The 16,005-nt window shown below is 39.6% G+C and overlaps 1 protein-coding gene across 2 annotated transcripts; it reads left to right on the forward strand.

The window, feature by feature from the left end:
• Window positions 1–6,266: 6,266 nt before the first annotated feature.
• On the forward strand, window positions 6,267–15,737 carry LOC125397983 (serine protease FAM111A-like). Of its 2 annotated transcripts, none has more exons than XM_048430523.3 (4): window positions 6,267–6,400; window positions 8,064–8,157; window positions 8,560–8,642; window positions 11,007–15,737. In XM_048430523.3, exons 3-4 carry the CDS (start codon window positions 8,598–8,600, stop codon window positions 12,657–12,659), a joined length of 1,698 nt encoding a protein of 565 aa, XP_048286480.3. In that variant the 5' UTR covers window positions 6,267–6,400; window positions 8,064–8,157; window positions 8,560–8,597; the 3' UTR covers window positions 12,660–15,737. The 2 variants fall into 2 exon arrangements, with proteins under 2 accessions (XP_048286480.3, XP_048286484.3); XM_048430527.3 differs by having other exon boundaries at window positions 8,568–8,642.
• Window positions 15,738–16,005: the final 268 nt, after the last annotated feature.

The following is a 16,005-nucleotide window of genomic DNA, read 5'->3' on the forward strand; positions in this document are numbered from 1 at the left end:
CCTCAGTTCTGGGGAGGATGTGAAGTCTGGGTAGGATTCGTTGACTGTAGAGTGAAGCACAAAATCCAGAAAAGGTTCCTTAGCACTTAGCTCACCCTTGCCTTGGTGAGCTGTGGTTCATGGAGGGGAATGAGCGTTCATTTGCCTACTGCCTGCAGTTCTTGCAGGAAGAGGTCAAAGAACAGAGCTAAAGTGAACCTAAGTTATCCTTCAACAGTATGCAAGAGAAACGCACCGCAATGTAAAAACGAAAACAACACCCCCTCCAGAAACAAGCAGCAAAGCAAACAAAAACACTGGTTTTTGTAAAATCATGGCTCAACTTATGGAAATACCTCCTCAGAGGCAAAAGTGTTTTCTTGGCTGTGCTTCTTTTGAGAATAAAGATAAATCGAGTTAGTGACCAAACCTCACTTCTCAGACATGTCTGACTTTCTGGGGAGTGGAAAGCTTCTACACTCACTTAGACCCTTCCTATCCAGTTAAATGTTCTGGCAGGGACTAAAAAATGGCAAACGTGTCTTCATTTATTCCTGTGATTTCCGAAAAGATCTAGCTACTCTTTAGTAGAAAGCCTCAAAGAACACTTTAAATAAAATAAAATTCCAAGCCTGGGGGTTGTGGACCAGTCCTTTAATCCCCTTGCTAGGAGGCAGAGGCAGGTGGATCTCCAGTCTGGTCTACAGAGTGTGTTCCAGGACAGTCAGGGCTACACAGAGGAGAATGAATTACTTGACCTCTGGTCTCACAATTCTCCTTTGTTGTATCCACAAAAGATACCCTGCTGCCTAGTCCTAACCCATCCTGCACATTTAAAGGTTGAACTTGGGCCAGAATATGAAATCCCAAAGTGATGTCCTACTCAACCTTGCTCTTCTCCCTCAGCCTTGGAATCTACCAAGATTCCATGAAGTGACTCTTTCTGTTATCTCAGCTGCAGTGCAATTGTCTAGTTACCACTCTCTCCCGTCAGCCTTCTCTTCAAGTCTTTGCCCCAGAGAAGGAAGAACAAAGCTTCCTTCGAATTTTGGTTTTGATTTTTTTGGTTTGTGGTTTTAGTTGTGTTTCACAAGTACTGTGTTGGATCTGTTGGGACTAGAGACCCACATGGTTGTTAGCCACCATGTGGGTGCCGGGAATCAAACCAAGTTCCTCTGCATTTTGGAAATGTCATAGGCCGTGTCCCTGGGATAATAAAGTACATGCCAGTGAGCTTCCAAACTCACATTCCGTTCTACTCAGTTTATAGAATCCATCATTAACAGACAGAGGGGGAGACCCCCACGTTGTACTTCTATTTGAGCAATCAGTGTCTGCTTTCAGCAATTTTAAAACACAAGGCAGTTGCTTGGTTACTTGCTCAGAGTCTCTACAGTCCATTGAATAGTTCTGTGCTTACGTATTGAGATGGACAACCACACTAGCACTACTGTGCACTGAGCAGTCCATCACATTTGGCCATTTTCTGTGAACATTCTCCATTATTCAATGAAATTAAATTAGTCAGTGTCAGACCTGTAGCTACCCTAGATCATTTCCATGTTATAGTTGAAGAAGCCAAGGTTCCATGCCTGAAAGACTTGCTTTCCTTCCTACTGTAAAGCAATAAAGCAACACAGCATATACAAGGTGCCATGTCCACCCCACTGACAGTTCCTCTGAAATGTTTTATCCCCTCCACTGGTCACTCTCTCTTACCCCCACCCATGTACCTGTTTTCCCATTTTCCCTCCTTACTTCTCTATCTCTCTCTCCCTTACTATTTTTGCTCCCTCCATCTCACAACTTCCTGGTTTTTGCTTCCAGGTCACAACTTTCTGTGTTCTCTTAAAGCCTATGTGGCATTCAAATGGAAAATTCTTTTCGCTTCCACTTTTGCTCAGTTATGCTTTCTAAGAGCCAAGGATCACAGGTAGTGATCACAAAGATCACTACGCCTTGCCTTAGCCCACCACCTGGTACCCTCCAGCGCACAGTGGAACAAGAATCCACTCAAAACATGCCTGTGGTCTATGGGTCCTTCAGACTTGTGGAATATCTAGCTCAGATATCCGGGGCCTCCAACTCATCTTCTTCCAGCCCCAGAGGATCCAGTGCCTCTGAGCCAATACCTACCCTGTATACCTATTTACACAGCCCACAGGCTCCCCTGGACAAGGAGTGTTATTACAGAAGGAAGCACCAGCAGTCCCCTTGAGACACAGAAAGCTGGTCAATCAGAGTTTGCCTGCATCAGCTCATGTTAGGTAAGACTGGGGTCAGGGAAGGGGATGTCTGAAAGGAAGCATACATGGCTGGAGAGATGTCTCATGTTGGATAATCTTTCCATATTTCCTTTGGCTCTCTCTTCACAAATTCCTTTGGTTTTTAAGCTACTACCCACTGATTTTACTACAATTTTCCATGTAAATTTATCACCTCTTCCTATCTCCACCTTAAAGGAAGACACAAGTTTAACATCAATGTAAGAAGGACACAGTTTTGAATTCCCAAACGTGAATTCTTTTGTGAGATATTGACAGCTGCCTTTGAACTCTCTCTCTGCTTCCAGCTCTGGGCTTGAGGCATCACGTCCCAGGTCTGTCCAAGATGTCCTTTCCCTTGAAGCAAAACCTGGCTGGAATCTGTTTTTTTCACAGCATCCCTGGGGTTAGAGATAATTTCTGTAAGTTTTATGTTTAAGTTTATCACAATGTTCAGCTTTTATTGTTGGGTATGTTGAAAGCAAAAAAAAAATGTCTGCTTACTCAGAACATCCAATCACAAGCAAGGTTGGAGCTGAAAGGGGAAGGGGGTGATGGGATACCAGTTCATTTTCTCTTCTGTACAACCTGTGACCCCTGTGAAGAAAGTGTCATAACTTAAACCAATTCAAAGTTTGCATTTCAGCTGAAACATCTGTTTCATCTCTAAGTCACCATGAGCTGTAAGAGTGCAGATCATGGAAGATCTCATCTAGTTTGAAGAAAAATGTAAAAAATCAAGTACTATTTTTCTCACATATGTCTGCATATTAGTTACCTGCCTCATTGCTCAGACAAATACCTGGCTAAAACAACATCAGAAAGAAAGGGTTCATTTGACTCACACTTTGAGGCCACAGCCCCTCATGGTGGAGACCACAGGCCTGAGGAGTCAGAGTGTGAGACAGTTGGTCACAGTCCTTCATGGTGGAGATGGCAGGCCTCAGGAGTAAGTGTGAGGCAGCTTGTCACACTTCCTGCATATATCCAGGAAGCAGCTGGTTACTGATGCTCAGCTATATTGTTTCTTTTCATTAGGTCAGGACCCCAGTCCATGGGATGGTGCACCCACATTTAGGACAGACGGTCCCACCTCAGTTAATCAGGAAAATTACTCACAGTTGTGCTCTGAAGTTAGTGTGGGTGCAAAACCACAAATCCCACCTCAAAGGGGAGAAAGTATCATTTATTGTGAAGCCAAATATGCATGACTGTGTTCTGGGAACACAGCTTTAGGGTACCTCAAATTCCATGTTCTAAGGTGGCAACACATTGATGAAGTATTGGTAGTAACAGCACAGAGAAAGTCAGAAATCTAGGTACTTTTCAAATACATTGGTGGAAACATTAAGTAGATGCATGGCAATAAAGCAGGAAAACCTTAGCTATAAGCCCCACATGCTGCCCTGATGCTCCTGCTCTTTCAGGTAGTAATAACTAGGGTTTCATTAATACATCCCCAAGTGCTGTAACCTGTTTAATACGTTGATGTTAGGGCAGATGCTGAAGTGGGCAAGAAACGGCTGTTTAGGAACTAGAGGTAGCACGAGGTAGTTGCCATTAGAGCCTGGACCTGTAACATTCTTCTGTGTTATGCCTTTGGTTCTGGGGAAGAGAGATTACTGGCAATAGAAGGATGAAGGAAAGCCTCAGGTGGTGGAGACCACGGGGGGCTGACCTGTACATCCCTGGGCTGTAGTTCCTGAGTGAGGAGTGCAGTTCCACTAGAGTGCTGTCTGCAGTACAGAGAAGAGGAAAGGAAAGGGGAAGAAGGGAGGGGAGGGGAGAGGAGGGAGAGGAGAGCCAAAGTGAATCACTGTAAGGATTTCTGCAGCAGTGCTCAAGGGAAATCCAGTCTAGATTTTTGCAAAGAGATTTCTGTAAAAACTTCTGGCTACTTCATGAAAATGCCTAATGAGATCTCCATCAGAACATTGTATACAACAAATATTACAAATCTTTTAAAAATATAATTCTTGAGATTTAGGGTTTTTTTTTCTTGTATATGTATACATGTTTGCCTGAATGTGCGTTTGTACACTGCATGTATACAGTGCCTGGAGTGGTCAGAAGAGGACATTGGGCCTCCATGAACTGGAATTACAGATAGTTGTGAGTCACCATGGAGGTGCTGGAAATTGAATCCCTGCCCTCTGGAAGAGCAGCTGATGAGCTGCTTAGCTACTGAGGCATCTCTCCAGTCCCACGATGCTTTCTCGAGTGTCACAGAGTAAGTGATAAATACTGATTGCTTTCTCATACATGTGCGGTGTTTTTGAGGAGAGGAAACATCTACTAGCTCATGTAGGTGGCTACTTCATTAACGTGACTGTTCTCCACTGCTTCCGTCAGCACCAATGTTCTATGCCTGTAATGTTCTACCAGAAACTAGAAAGTTATAAGCACAATTCTTACCCAGTAGGTTCCTCAAAGATCCCGCTATCCTTCAACGGAAACCATTAAAAACAGTGGACAAACCAAGATTTCTTCACCCTTTGTCTCAAAACCTCAGGCTTCTTGTGTCTACAGATCTTACTCCGCTACCAAGCCCTAACCAAGCTCCCACAGTAACCAGACTCAGCATTCCAGGGCTACTCCTTGCTTCAGCCCACGTTTACCTTTCTCCCTCAGTCCTATTAAGATTCTATGAACTGATTTTTGTCACTACCCAAAGAGCAATAAACTGAATTTTTTTTAACAACAGATTCCTGGAAGCCCCATTTGATGTTATCAATCCCCAGCTAGAACCAGGCTCTGAGATCTTCTCTGTGGGTGTCTCTACCCTCAGAGGCAAGAAAAAGGAGTGTGTAATAGTTTCAGTTTTCTTTAGTTGAGCTTAGTAAAAGCCGAACAAAATGGGTAAATTGTTAAGGATTTTTTTTTTTTTTTGCTTTGTTTTGGCTTGGATTTTGAAATAGTGTCTTTCTATTATGTAAGTAGCTCTGTCTGTCCTGGAGCTTGCTATACAGACCTGGCTAGCCCTGAATTTACAGAGATATCCACCTGCCTCTGCCTCCTGAGTGCTGGGATTAAAGGGGTGCACCACCATGCTCTGCCGAAGAAGTCTTTCTTTATTATATGATTACATTTGAAACACTTTTGTTTTTGACAGACAAAATGAGCCCTTCGTTAGCAACCCCGGAAACAGCCAGGCTCCTCTCTCCCACAGTTATCCGAAGAAGTAAACTGGGGCAGTGGAAATGCTGGGAGGTGGCAGAAGGCTGAGCAGAGAAAAGGCCTGGCAGGCTGGGAGGAGAGAAAACAACCAGTGGAATATCACAGAGAAACTGGGTAGTTTGTGAGCTAGTTCCCCTCCTTTCTAAAAGTTAGAAGTAAAATGCAGAAAAAGGAAAAGCAATAATGACAAGAAACACACCAATTGGCCGGAGTCAACAATTTTCTAAGGGTTTAGTTTCCTTCCACCCACGCTCCCATCCCCTTTCAAGGTTTCCAAGATGCTTTCCCATTGGTCAGATTTTCTTTCTGGGAGATTGCTTTTTTTTCTAGAAGAGTTTCTTTCTTCTTTCTAGAAGAGCTGATCTGAGCCAGGGGCTGGTAGTGACTGTGAGCAAGACATCAAGCAGATAGGTGAGTGTACAGGCTCCACAGGTCCTCTCCTGGGTGACAGGAGCTCGGCAGCACTGGACACCTGGTCTGGAAGGGATGGGATTGGGTGTTCTTAAGCACTGAGCCAGAAGAGCAGTTCATTTGGAGGACCAGGAAAGCAGTTTTCAGTGACTGCTTCTTGTCCCACTTTGTCATGGAAGGAACAATGTGGAGGGTTAGGAGAAGGCATTGATTAACTGTTCATTTTGCTTCTGAAAAGTCTGGCCTGGGAAATCGAAACAGAGAGTGAGAAATCAGGTGGCCAAGAGGCTTTAAATATCTTTAAGATTGCTCAGGAAATGGTGGGGGAGAGGAGGAGGGAGACAGAATGAACGAGAAGTAAGAAGGGTGGAGCAAAGAAGGATGTAAATGAAGAAAGTTGAGAAAGAGTGGTCAGGAACAGGGGAGGGACAAAGAGAAATTGTTGCTGACTGACTGGGAGCTGTAGGTACTGGGGACTGGAAGGGTGTTGCAGTGGGGCTGGAGAGGGGACTTTTAACAGGCTCTGTTACCTTGTTACTTAAAGAAGAGACAGCAAGTTCTTTATTAAGGTCAGTGGAATTTCAACTTCTCCCATCACAACAAAGATTGGTTTAGGATACTGGCAAGCATTGAATATCTTGCTATAACATGGTTCTGTCTGAATATTGGAAAAGATAGGAGGTGAGGAAATGGATATGGAGTCTTAGCTTAACCTCTTAACTCTTCCTCAAAAACTTGTGAGGGAACTGTAAAATTCACATTGCTGTCTGTGTTAAGGGGAGCCTACCAGAGATGACCACTCAGTCAATAGCCAAGTGAAAGTCTTTATTCCAACCGGCTAAGACTAACTTCAAGTATTCAGGACCTAAGTGTAGTAACCTTGAGCATTTAGACTAAGGGACTTTTAAAGACAAGAACCACAACCTTATATCCTGTTCAGCAGCTGGAAGAGGAAGTTTGCACAAGCTCACAATTTAACAGAAGTTAAGATAGCTTGGGCATCTTAGCCTTGTGTCCTAGAATAGTTGGGTAATTTTCCATAAAATTCTTCATCAAAGAGACCAGATTCGAGGTAAATCTAAAATGGCCTCATCAGGAATACAAGATGGAGGAACCTCTGTACTGCCTTGCCCCTCACATCAGCTCACTTTCTTTTTCTGAGGGAGTCCATTAAATGAGTCATCAGCAAAAAAACAGTAATTCCCAAGATGTCTAACTGGTTGAGTAGGAAATTTGTGCCCTCAGAAATCTTACAGCACAGCCCACTTCTCCACTTACTTTTCAACTTTTACTTTCTCAGAATCTCCTCTGTTCTAAGAGTGTCCTTGGTTATGAGTATTGATAACAGCACTAGCAGTAATGTGACCTGAGCAGTCTGTAACACATGACCATTGCCTGAAGCCTTCACCTACATTTTTATTAGTGTTTATTTACTTGGGGTATTGTTTGTTGTTTGTTTTGAAGACATGGTTTCTTGTGTAAAAGCTCAGGTTGTCCTGGAATTCCTTTTGCAAACCAGGCTGGCCTCACACTTACAGAGATTCACCTGTCTCTGCTTCCTGAGTGCTAGGACTAATCATAGTTACTGACAGAAACCTAGTGATAATAATTTCTGATTATTTTTATTGAGTAAATAAATCAACATTGTAACTATAGAAGATAAGGTCCTTCATGCCTAGAGATGGAAAATGACTTGGGTTTAAAATGTCATGATGATTCTGTTGCCTATTAAAATGAAAGACAAAATAAACGTTCAAAAAGACAGAACACTATGTGATACATATTTGGAAATTCACAATACCTTCCTCTGTCTTTTCTATCAGAAAATGTTCTAGTTTATGGCTAACGTGGCACTATCCTTACCCATAGCACAAGAGAGCAAGAGCTGCATGACATCTTTGGGGGAAAACCTTTGGAATATAGCCTCGCCCATCATAGGTCTCCATCCATTCCATGAATGTACCAGAAGGGTCTGCCTTTTGCTGGGTTTTGTCCAGATGGTGAGGTCATAAAGAAATATAGATCCTTCTGATTGTATTAAGCACTAATGAAGGTTTCAATATTTAATTCAAAATGTTTTCTATTGGAGAGAGAGCAAAAGAAAGAAACAGGGAAAAACACATCTTTGGACAGAAAAAAAAAATCCAAAAAACTAAAGCAGTAATTTAAGCAATCATTTTGGATATTTTTTCCAGATCTCATCTTGATATTTTTTTCTTCTTTCATCTTTAGGGTATTGCCAAGTTCTTCACCTACTTATTCATCTGCAAATTTACTATAACTTTACTACCTCCATCTGCAAGGAAGACCAGAGCTTAACATCAAGGTAAGTAGAAAACTTTTGATTTCCTGGACTACAAGCTGCTATGTGGGTTCTTCTCTTTGTATTTGAATTTGGTCTCTGCTTCAATTTCTAGGCTTGGGTGTGTCTTATTTCTTGTCAATGGTTTACTTTCCTGCCAAACAAAATCTAAGGAAAGCCTGCTCTTCATGGCAATTTTGGAACTAACAATTAGAGGTCATTTTGTTAAAATTTTAGGGTAGTTCTTGACTCAGAATGCTCTCGCACTTTCTGTTGTTGGGGTGATCATGTTTGGTCAGTTAGCTAACTGCTTCCTAACTTAGCACACTGGGGCAAACAAGACCAGAACTGAAGAGGCAGACAGGACCCCAGTTAATCATTTCTTCTCTACAGATTCTGCCATACATTGACTCATTTTCAAATTAGTGTTTCAGGTGAACTATCTCTTTCATCTTTAAGCTACCATGAGCTGTGAGAAGTGCAAGTCACAGGGGGACCATTTTTCTCGGGTACGTTGCTATATTCTGCTATGAAATATTTATACAATAGACTTGGCCATACTTGGTCCTAGATTGCATAGTTCTTCCTGCCGGGAATCTGCTTCCTTGTGTATTGTGAAATCATCCCCATTTACCTGATTCTTCTTCCTGTCTTTTCTTTCTTTCTTTCTTTCTTTCTTTCTTTCTTTCTTTCTTTCTTTCTTTTTTTTTGATTCTTTTTATTTTAGTGTACGGAATTGGGGAAGACATTTGTAAATCAAGTCTAAATCATATTAAAATGGTTTTCTTCTTAAAGAAATTTTGTTTGTAATTTTGCCTTAAACAATAATGATGATAGTAAAAATGTCAAATGCAATCTGTTATGGTAAGATTTGGGGAAATGAAATCAATAGTATTTCACAGCATGGAAATATTCTGAGTATGGATAATTCATTCAATCAGAACAACCTATATTCTTAAACTACTTGAGTTTGTAATTGTTTTGTATATTGATTATTACTGTGACCTTGTCAGGCTGGTGAGGAAGACTGTGTTTTTTATTTGCTTATGGAAAGAAAGGAGAGAAGGGAGTTTCTGGAAGGAGAAGTGAAGACTTGTTTCAGTTTTCTAATGTGATCAGAATTCTTTCCATTCTTTAAGCTTGGTTATAAAAATGACCCTTTTCTGTGTCCTTACAGCTTTTTGAATATGTCAAAAAGGTTGAGTATTGACAGGCATTTGAGGATACTGCTTCAAAGCCTCTGCCTTGTTTCTTCTTATCCAAGTTTCATAAAGCTAGAAGACCTAAATAGTTAGAAAATTCACGTCAAGCTTGAGTCTGTCTCTGCCTTACTCTATTATAGAGAAATAATCTGATAACCACATACACTGCTTCCCTTTCCTTAAAAGTTTCAGGCCAAGCAAGAACTGTAATCTCAGCACTCTGTAAGCAGGAGGGAAATTTTCACATTCCTGCTGATTCAGGGAGGTATAACATTCCAAAAACCAACAACAATAACCACAATACTACAAATTCACAAGGAAAAGTACCTAAATTGCCCCCAATGTCTTTGCATAATGAAAATCATTTCCAGCACTCCGCACAGTGTGGCAAGGATATCACTGGTGACAGCATTTAGACTGCAGATGGACTTCAGGATAATTTCTAGGGATGGTCAGAGTAAGTTTGTTATTTTACATTCTTTTTAATCTCTAAATCTGAGAATATTAGTGTCATCTCAAATGATAACAGGAGTAACCTTTACCATGCTCTGTCATTGTTGTCCTCACTACCAGTGTATAGCATTGCTGCACTCTAAACCAGGACTGTTGGCATCATTTTCATGAAACCATGACATCGGGAAAAGAAACTTTTCTGACACAGGAGGCAGATGCTTCCCTTTATATTGTTTGAATCAATCCTCCTTAATCCCCACCATCACACTTTCCTGGTTCTTGAGATAACATCCTATAGAAATGGAAATTGTGGATACAAAGTTTACAAAAAAAATGCATAGATGAATGGGGAATGATTGGAAACTGGGTATTAGTCTTAACTTGTTCAGTTCTTTGCTGGTTATTATGTGATAACAGGTAAGGCACTCATAACGAAAAATGTTCATTATATCACCATGTCTATCAAAACATAAGACAGGCCATTTTCTGTCCTACCTACTTCAATGATTTTGGTATTGATGTAATGGCAGAAATGGTCGATTTTTGCATGTTAGATGCTAGGGGAATCAATGTATCTATTACCAAAAATAACTATTTTTATGAGAAAATAATTAGTTAAATGTTGATATTTTTATTGTTAGCATTGAATACCTGGTACTAAATCATTATGCTGTACTATTTCTAATTTTAAAGCTTTTTAAATTAAAAATTTTGAAGTCTGGTATTGTGAGGTGTCTCTAAAAACCCAGCCCTAGAAGACACAAACAAGACAATCATATATTTGAGGGCAACTGGGACTAATTGAAAAGTTCTAGGAATGCCTGGATACATAATGAAAATCTATAATAGAAAAACAATAACAAATAAGCAAATGGATACAATTGCTAGTGCAATATAGCACTGTGATTGGCAAAGATGAAAATTATATTGTTTAAAATAATAAGCAAGACCTGAAACACTGTATCAGGAAGTTGGTAGATTTAAAATATCTGGATAACACTTCTTTCCCCTTTATTGGTTGGGAAATGTACCATATGTGATATAAAGAAATTATCTGACTGATTTGATAGGAAGCTGAGCTTATATTTCAGATCCCAAGTTAAACTCAGATTATTTCTACTCACTGATCTTCTGAGGTTGGTACTGAGATTCCCACAGGAATTCTGTGAATTTTACACTAAAAATAGAAATATTAGACTATCTATCATTTATTTTTAGGTCCCCCAAAAAGAGCAGAGTGTTTGCAAGGTTGATCAAATTGAGATGGAATCTAGAAAAAGAGCAAGTGAGAAAACCAACCCCCACAATCAATGTCTACCTAAGAAATATCGACAAGATCAGCCCACTTCCTCAAATAAGACAATTAGCATCACCATAGATGGAAATCATGAGACCACTCTCAATGCTGTCAAAGAAGAGATAGAAAATCAACAAGACAAAGAAATGCTGGTGTGTGGCAAAGAAGGAATCAAAGGGTACATAAACCTTGGCATACCAGAAGTCAGCCACATGGTCATTACATTCTCTAAAACTGAAAGTGAGCAGAGAGAAGATAAGCAAGCATTTGGTTCGCAGCACCAGGTGTGTACAGACTCCATTAAATTTTACATTCATGCAGTTGGGAAGAGAAGCGAAAGGATTCTCAAGTGTAGAGAACTTCACCAAGAGGGGAAAAAACTCTGTGTCAATGGCCTCAAAGGAGAGTCCATCAAGGACACTCTGAGGAAGGATGGCAGGTTTAATTCCTTTGTAGAGAGTGACCATTGGAAGCTCATTAGTGACCTGGACACCATTATAGAAAACACCCAGCCAATTGATGAGTTAGAAGGCAAACTCTTTCAGGTTGAGGTTGAGAGAAAAAAATGTCCCCAGGCAGCAAACTCCACTGATTTGGAGAAGCCATCTTACTATGAGTTAAAAGAATACATTGTGAACAAGTACCCCACTTTAAAGAGAGGAAGTGAAAAAATCAGAGCATACATCAAGGAAGAAAGTGAAATACAAAGTAAGAAAACTTCCTCTTTTGAAATGCACAAAGCCAACTTTGGGAAATTGACAAAAAACTCCACCCCAACTAAAGTGCTCAAACTTCTCTCACAGTTCAGTGATTCAGTTGGGCTCATAGTTTGGAACAACAATGGAAATGAGGGCTATGCCACTTGTTTCGTTTTTAAAGGATTGTATGTTCTTACTTGTATGCATGTGATAAACGACATCGTGGGGAAAGACATAGAGCAAAGTAAGTGGGCAGAAAAAATTAGTCAATGTACAAAAGTCGTTTTTGATTATGAAGAGTACTTGGCAAATGAAGAAAACTGCTTTTCCGTTGAATCTTGGTTCATGATCTATGATGACACACTCGACTATGCTCTCTTAAAACTGGAGGAAAATGAACAACAAGAACCTGCAGGGCTGTTTAATGGAATAGCCCCTGTACCATCTAGTGGGTTAATTTATGTTATTGGTCATCCTGATATAAAACAGAAGCGTAGTGATGGCTGTGTTCTGGTTTCTCAAGATGAGCACATTCAGAAAAGAAAAGCAGCAGACGACAGTGATACTACACAGTATATCTATATGTACACCCAAAGAAGTTTCCAAGAAAAAGTCCGCGAACCTGGTGTGTCTACCTGGAATAACACTTTTTATTGTGGGTCTTCAGGATCTCCTATATTTGATTCTAAAGGATCACTGATAGCCATGCACACCGCTGGCTTCATTTGTGAGTATGAAAGTGGGGTTTCCAGTATCATCGAGTTTGGCTGTGCTATAGAATCCATCTTCAACCATATTAAGACAAATCATACAACGTGGTATGAAAAGGAATGTGCAAATCAACAAGATGTAGAAATGAATAGTCTAGAGTGTTGAGGACTGGAGAGAAGTTAGTCTGTTTTCTTTTTCCCTTTTAATGAACAGCATTCTTATTCTTACAATTATACAATATGTTCTTACAATACGCTTCTACAATGTATTCTTCTCACATTTACACAATGCATATTGATCATATCCATCTACTGCCATCTTTCAACTCTTCTAGGACCCCAATCTCTATCTCAATTTCATGCCTTCTTTTTATTTTTTGCTATTATTAAGTTCCTGAGCCCAATTAGTACTGCCCTTGTGCACATAACTATGTGGCCATTCACTGGGACATGAACGCCCTACCACCACCATGTCCCCAAAAGAAAGCAGCTTTCCTTGCATCAGTGGCCATCTACTGTCAATAGCTGCTCAGCAAAGGACATTGTCCTGAAGGCCCCACTTCATCCTTGCAGAACTTTTGATTGACCTTGTTTAGGTAACCATGGCTTCGGTGAGTAGACCTGCAACATCCCTGTCATGTCTAGATGTCACTTTCCACAGCTCTCCTCCCACTCCTCTGGCTCTTTTGTGTCCTCTTGACCATGAAGTTTCATGACCTGATCAGGGTTTATACAGATGACCCATCCACAACTGAATACTCAACAACTGAACATCTTTATAAGTGTTCTCTATCTAATTTTGAGTATAGCACAAATGTCCCCATGCCTGTAGCCTATTTTCCACTTTTTAAAAATGTAAGATGCTCATTAGTTCTTTTAAATCTAAAGCATGCATATAATGTATTTTGATCATGTTTGTCTCTCTATTCCTCTTTCTAACTTCTTCCCATAACTTCTCCCAAATCTACACCTCCCAACTTAATATCCTCATTTTCTTTGAAAGGTAACATTAGTCCAATTTGTGTTACCTGTATACTGTCAGGTATTTGGACATGTACTGGAGCATGGTTGAACTATCAGAGCCCAAATCCTTAAGAAAACTGACTTTTTATTCCCAAATCAACTGCCCAAAGCTTCTCAGTGAAAGGTGGGCTTCCTAGGTCCCTTCTCGACCCATTCCAACCAAAAATCAGATGATAATATCTACTTTTATAATTAATCTTACTTAAAGACCTTATGATTTTTTGGGAGTTCATTAGTTTATACCGAGTGTCCCCTTTTCTGTTCCCAGATTTCATCCACACTTACATTTAGTTATCCTCTAGGTTCCTGATGGCTTTTCAGAGCTGCTGGTTTGGATGCCCTGGCAGTTAAAAAGAGAACAGGTCAGGCAGTCTTTAGGATGCCCCTGTATTGGAGTCACCTGAGCCTTTCTGATGAGTAGACAGAGGTGTGAGTTCTAAGTAGGTCAATCACAGGCATGTATCATTTTCACACTATCACATCCACATGATTCGTGCCTACTGTTATTGACTCATGTCACCAGCTGAAGTGGTATTTGCCAGGTTTCTCCATTGTGAAGACATACCCCTTCTCTTCTTTCCACTTTTGGGTAGCACCCGTGGGAAGGAAGTCACTATGCACAGTCTTTGTTTAAGGAGTGGGGATTGTTTCTCTGTCCTGGCGTAGGTGTTCCTGAAGTATCTACATAATCCATTGGGACGATTCTGCAATGGGTATTTCTCTCTTATGCACTAATTTATTTGGTTATTCAGAAATATCAGTAAGAGCACAGAAGCTGTGCCCCCATTCCTTCCCTGCTCCAGTTTTCTGCACTTGCGTGCATGCATGCCAACCTCAAGGAATGCACTGTACCTAACACAAATTCTTTGCCTGAATTTGAACCCAGAGATTTATGAATACTAAGTGTGTCTGTAGTCTGCTGACCCCCAAGAATTTTAAGTAATATATTCTTCTCTTTTGTTTCTGTGTCTCCTTTATTAATGGGAGAAATTCTTTATATATATATATGAGTGTAATAACCTAGATAGATAGATAAACAGATGATACACAGATAGGACCAAGAAATATATATGTGCAATAACCTAAATAGATAGATAGATCTATAAATATTTGTATCCATAACCATATGTATCTACAATAAATTACAGAATTATCATGAATGTCATCAAATCTGACTCATAACTACAAAGACAATTTGTATCTCTTCTCAGTCCATCTCTATAAATTTCCATTCCAACTGTGAAAAATATGGATCTTACCATATCTCAGTCATTTAGTTATTGATTAATGAGTGTATAGATAGATAAATTCAGAGGTTATATAGACAGACGGATGATAGATAGATAGGTAGATAGATAGATAGATGATAGATAATAGAAATATGGATAGATATAGATCATATATAAATCATACATACATACGAGTATAGATATATAGATAATATATAATAATATAGATAATAGCTACATAGGTAATTACATAGATACATAGGTGATAGATACATAGATAGATATATACATAAATGCACATATATGGTGATATACATGAACACTTAAATAACATGTGTGTAGATAAATGCATAGATGTAAACTCGTAGGTAAATAGCCAATACAGAAAAACAAATGTATAGATATAAAATCAGAGACATAAATTCATAGATACATATAATAAAGACATATAATACTTAGCTATTGTAGCATATATATATACATATATATATATATATATATATATATAATAGATTCAGAGCAACAGCATAAATGGTAAAATTGTCTGTACTTGAATGAGGACTAACATATTATCAACTAAATAATGTGCTCCTGTGCAGTTCCTTTTCTTTAGTCTGACATATGGGATTCTCTTCTACAGTTGAGATGACTTCCACCCACTCCATCTACACCTGACACACACTGGGTGAGATTCTTTAAACGTTTGAAATGGTTACACAAAAATAACCTTCTGGAATATCCCACATTCATGCTGTCCTGTTAGCCTTTGAATTCTGAATGATTTTTGTAAAATTGTATAACTTAAAGTTCACAGTGTGACATTTACTGGATTTAGCAGATGTGTACTGTCCCATGCTTGTATAGAGCTTGTCTCTTTTCATTACCACATAGTGATACATGGACTTGCTATAACTTGTTTAGTTGTTCTGTTTTTCAAGAGATCTCAGTTGCTTTCCGTGTTCAGTGATTATTAATAAACTTCTACAAGTCTCTTTGTCTTGGTTTTTATATGACACACATTTTCAACACTGTTGGCCAAATACCAACCAACCAAAGAGTATAATTGGAGTCTATACTAAGACAATGCTTAGCTTTATAAAAAAAATCTGCCAAAATTCTTCCAAATTAATTACTATTTTGTGTATTTCAGCAATAACAAATGACAGAAGTTCCATGCCCCAACCCCAACATTTGGTATCATCTGGTTCTGTGTCGTGGTTTATTTGATTTGGATTTGAGGCACAACACTGGGAAGGCTGG

The sequence above is a fragment of the Myodes glareolus genome, chromosome 7 (assembly GCF_982192425.1).
Source record: "Myodes glareolus chromosome 7, mMyoGla1.1, whole genome shotgun sequence".
Classification (NCBI taxonomy): domain Eukaryota; kingdom Metazoa; phylum Chordata; class Mammalia; order Rodentia; family Cricetidae; genus Myodes; species Myodes glareolus.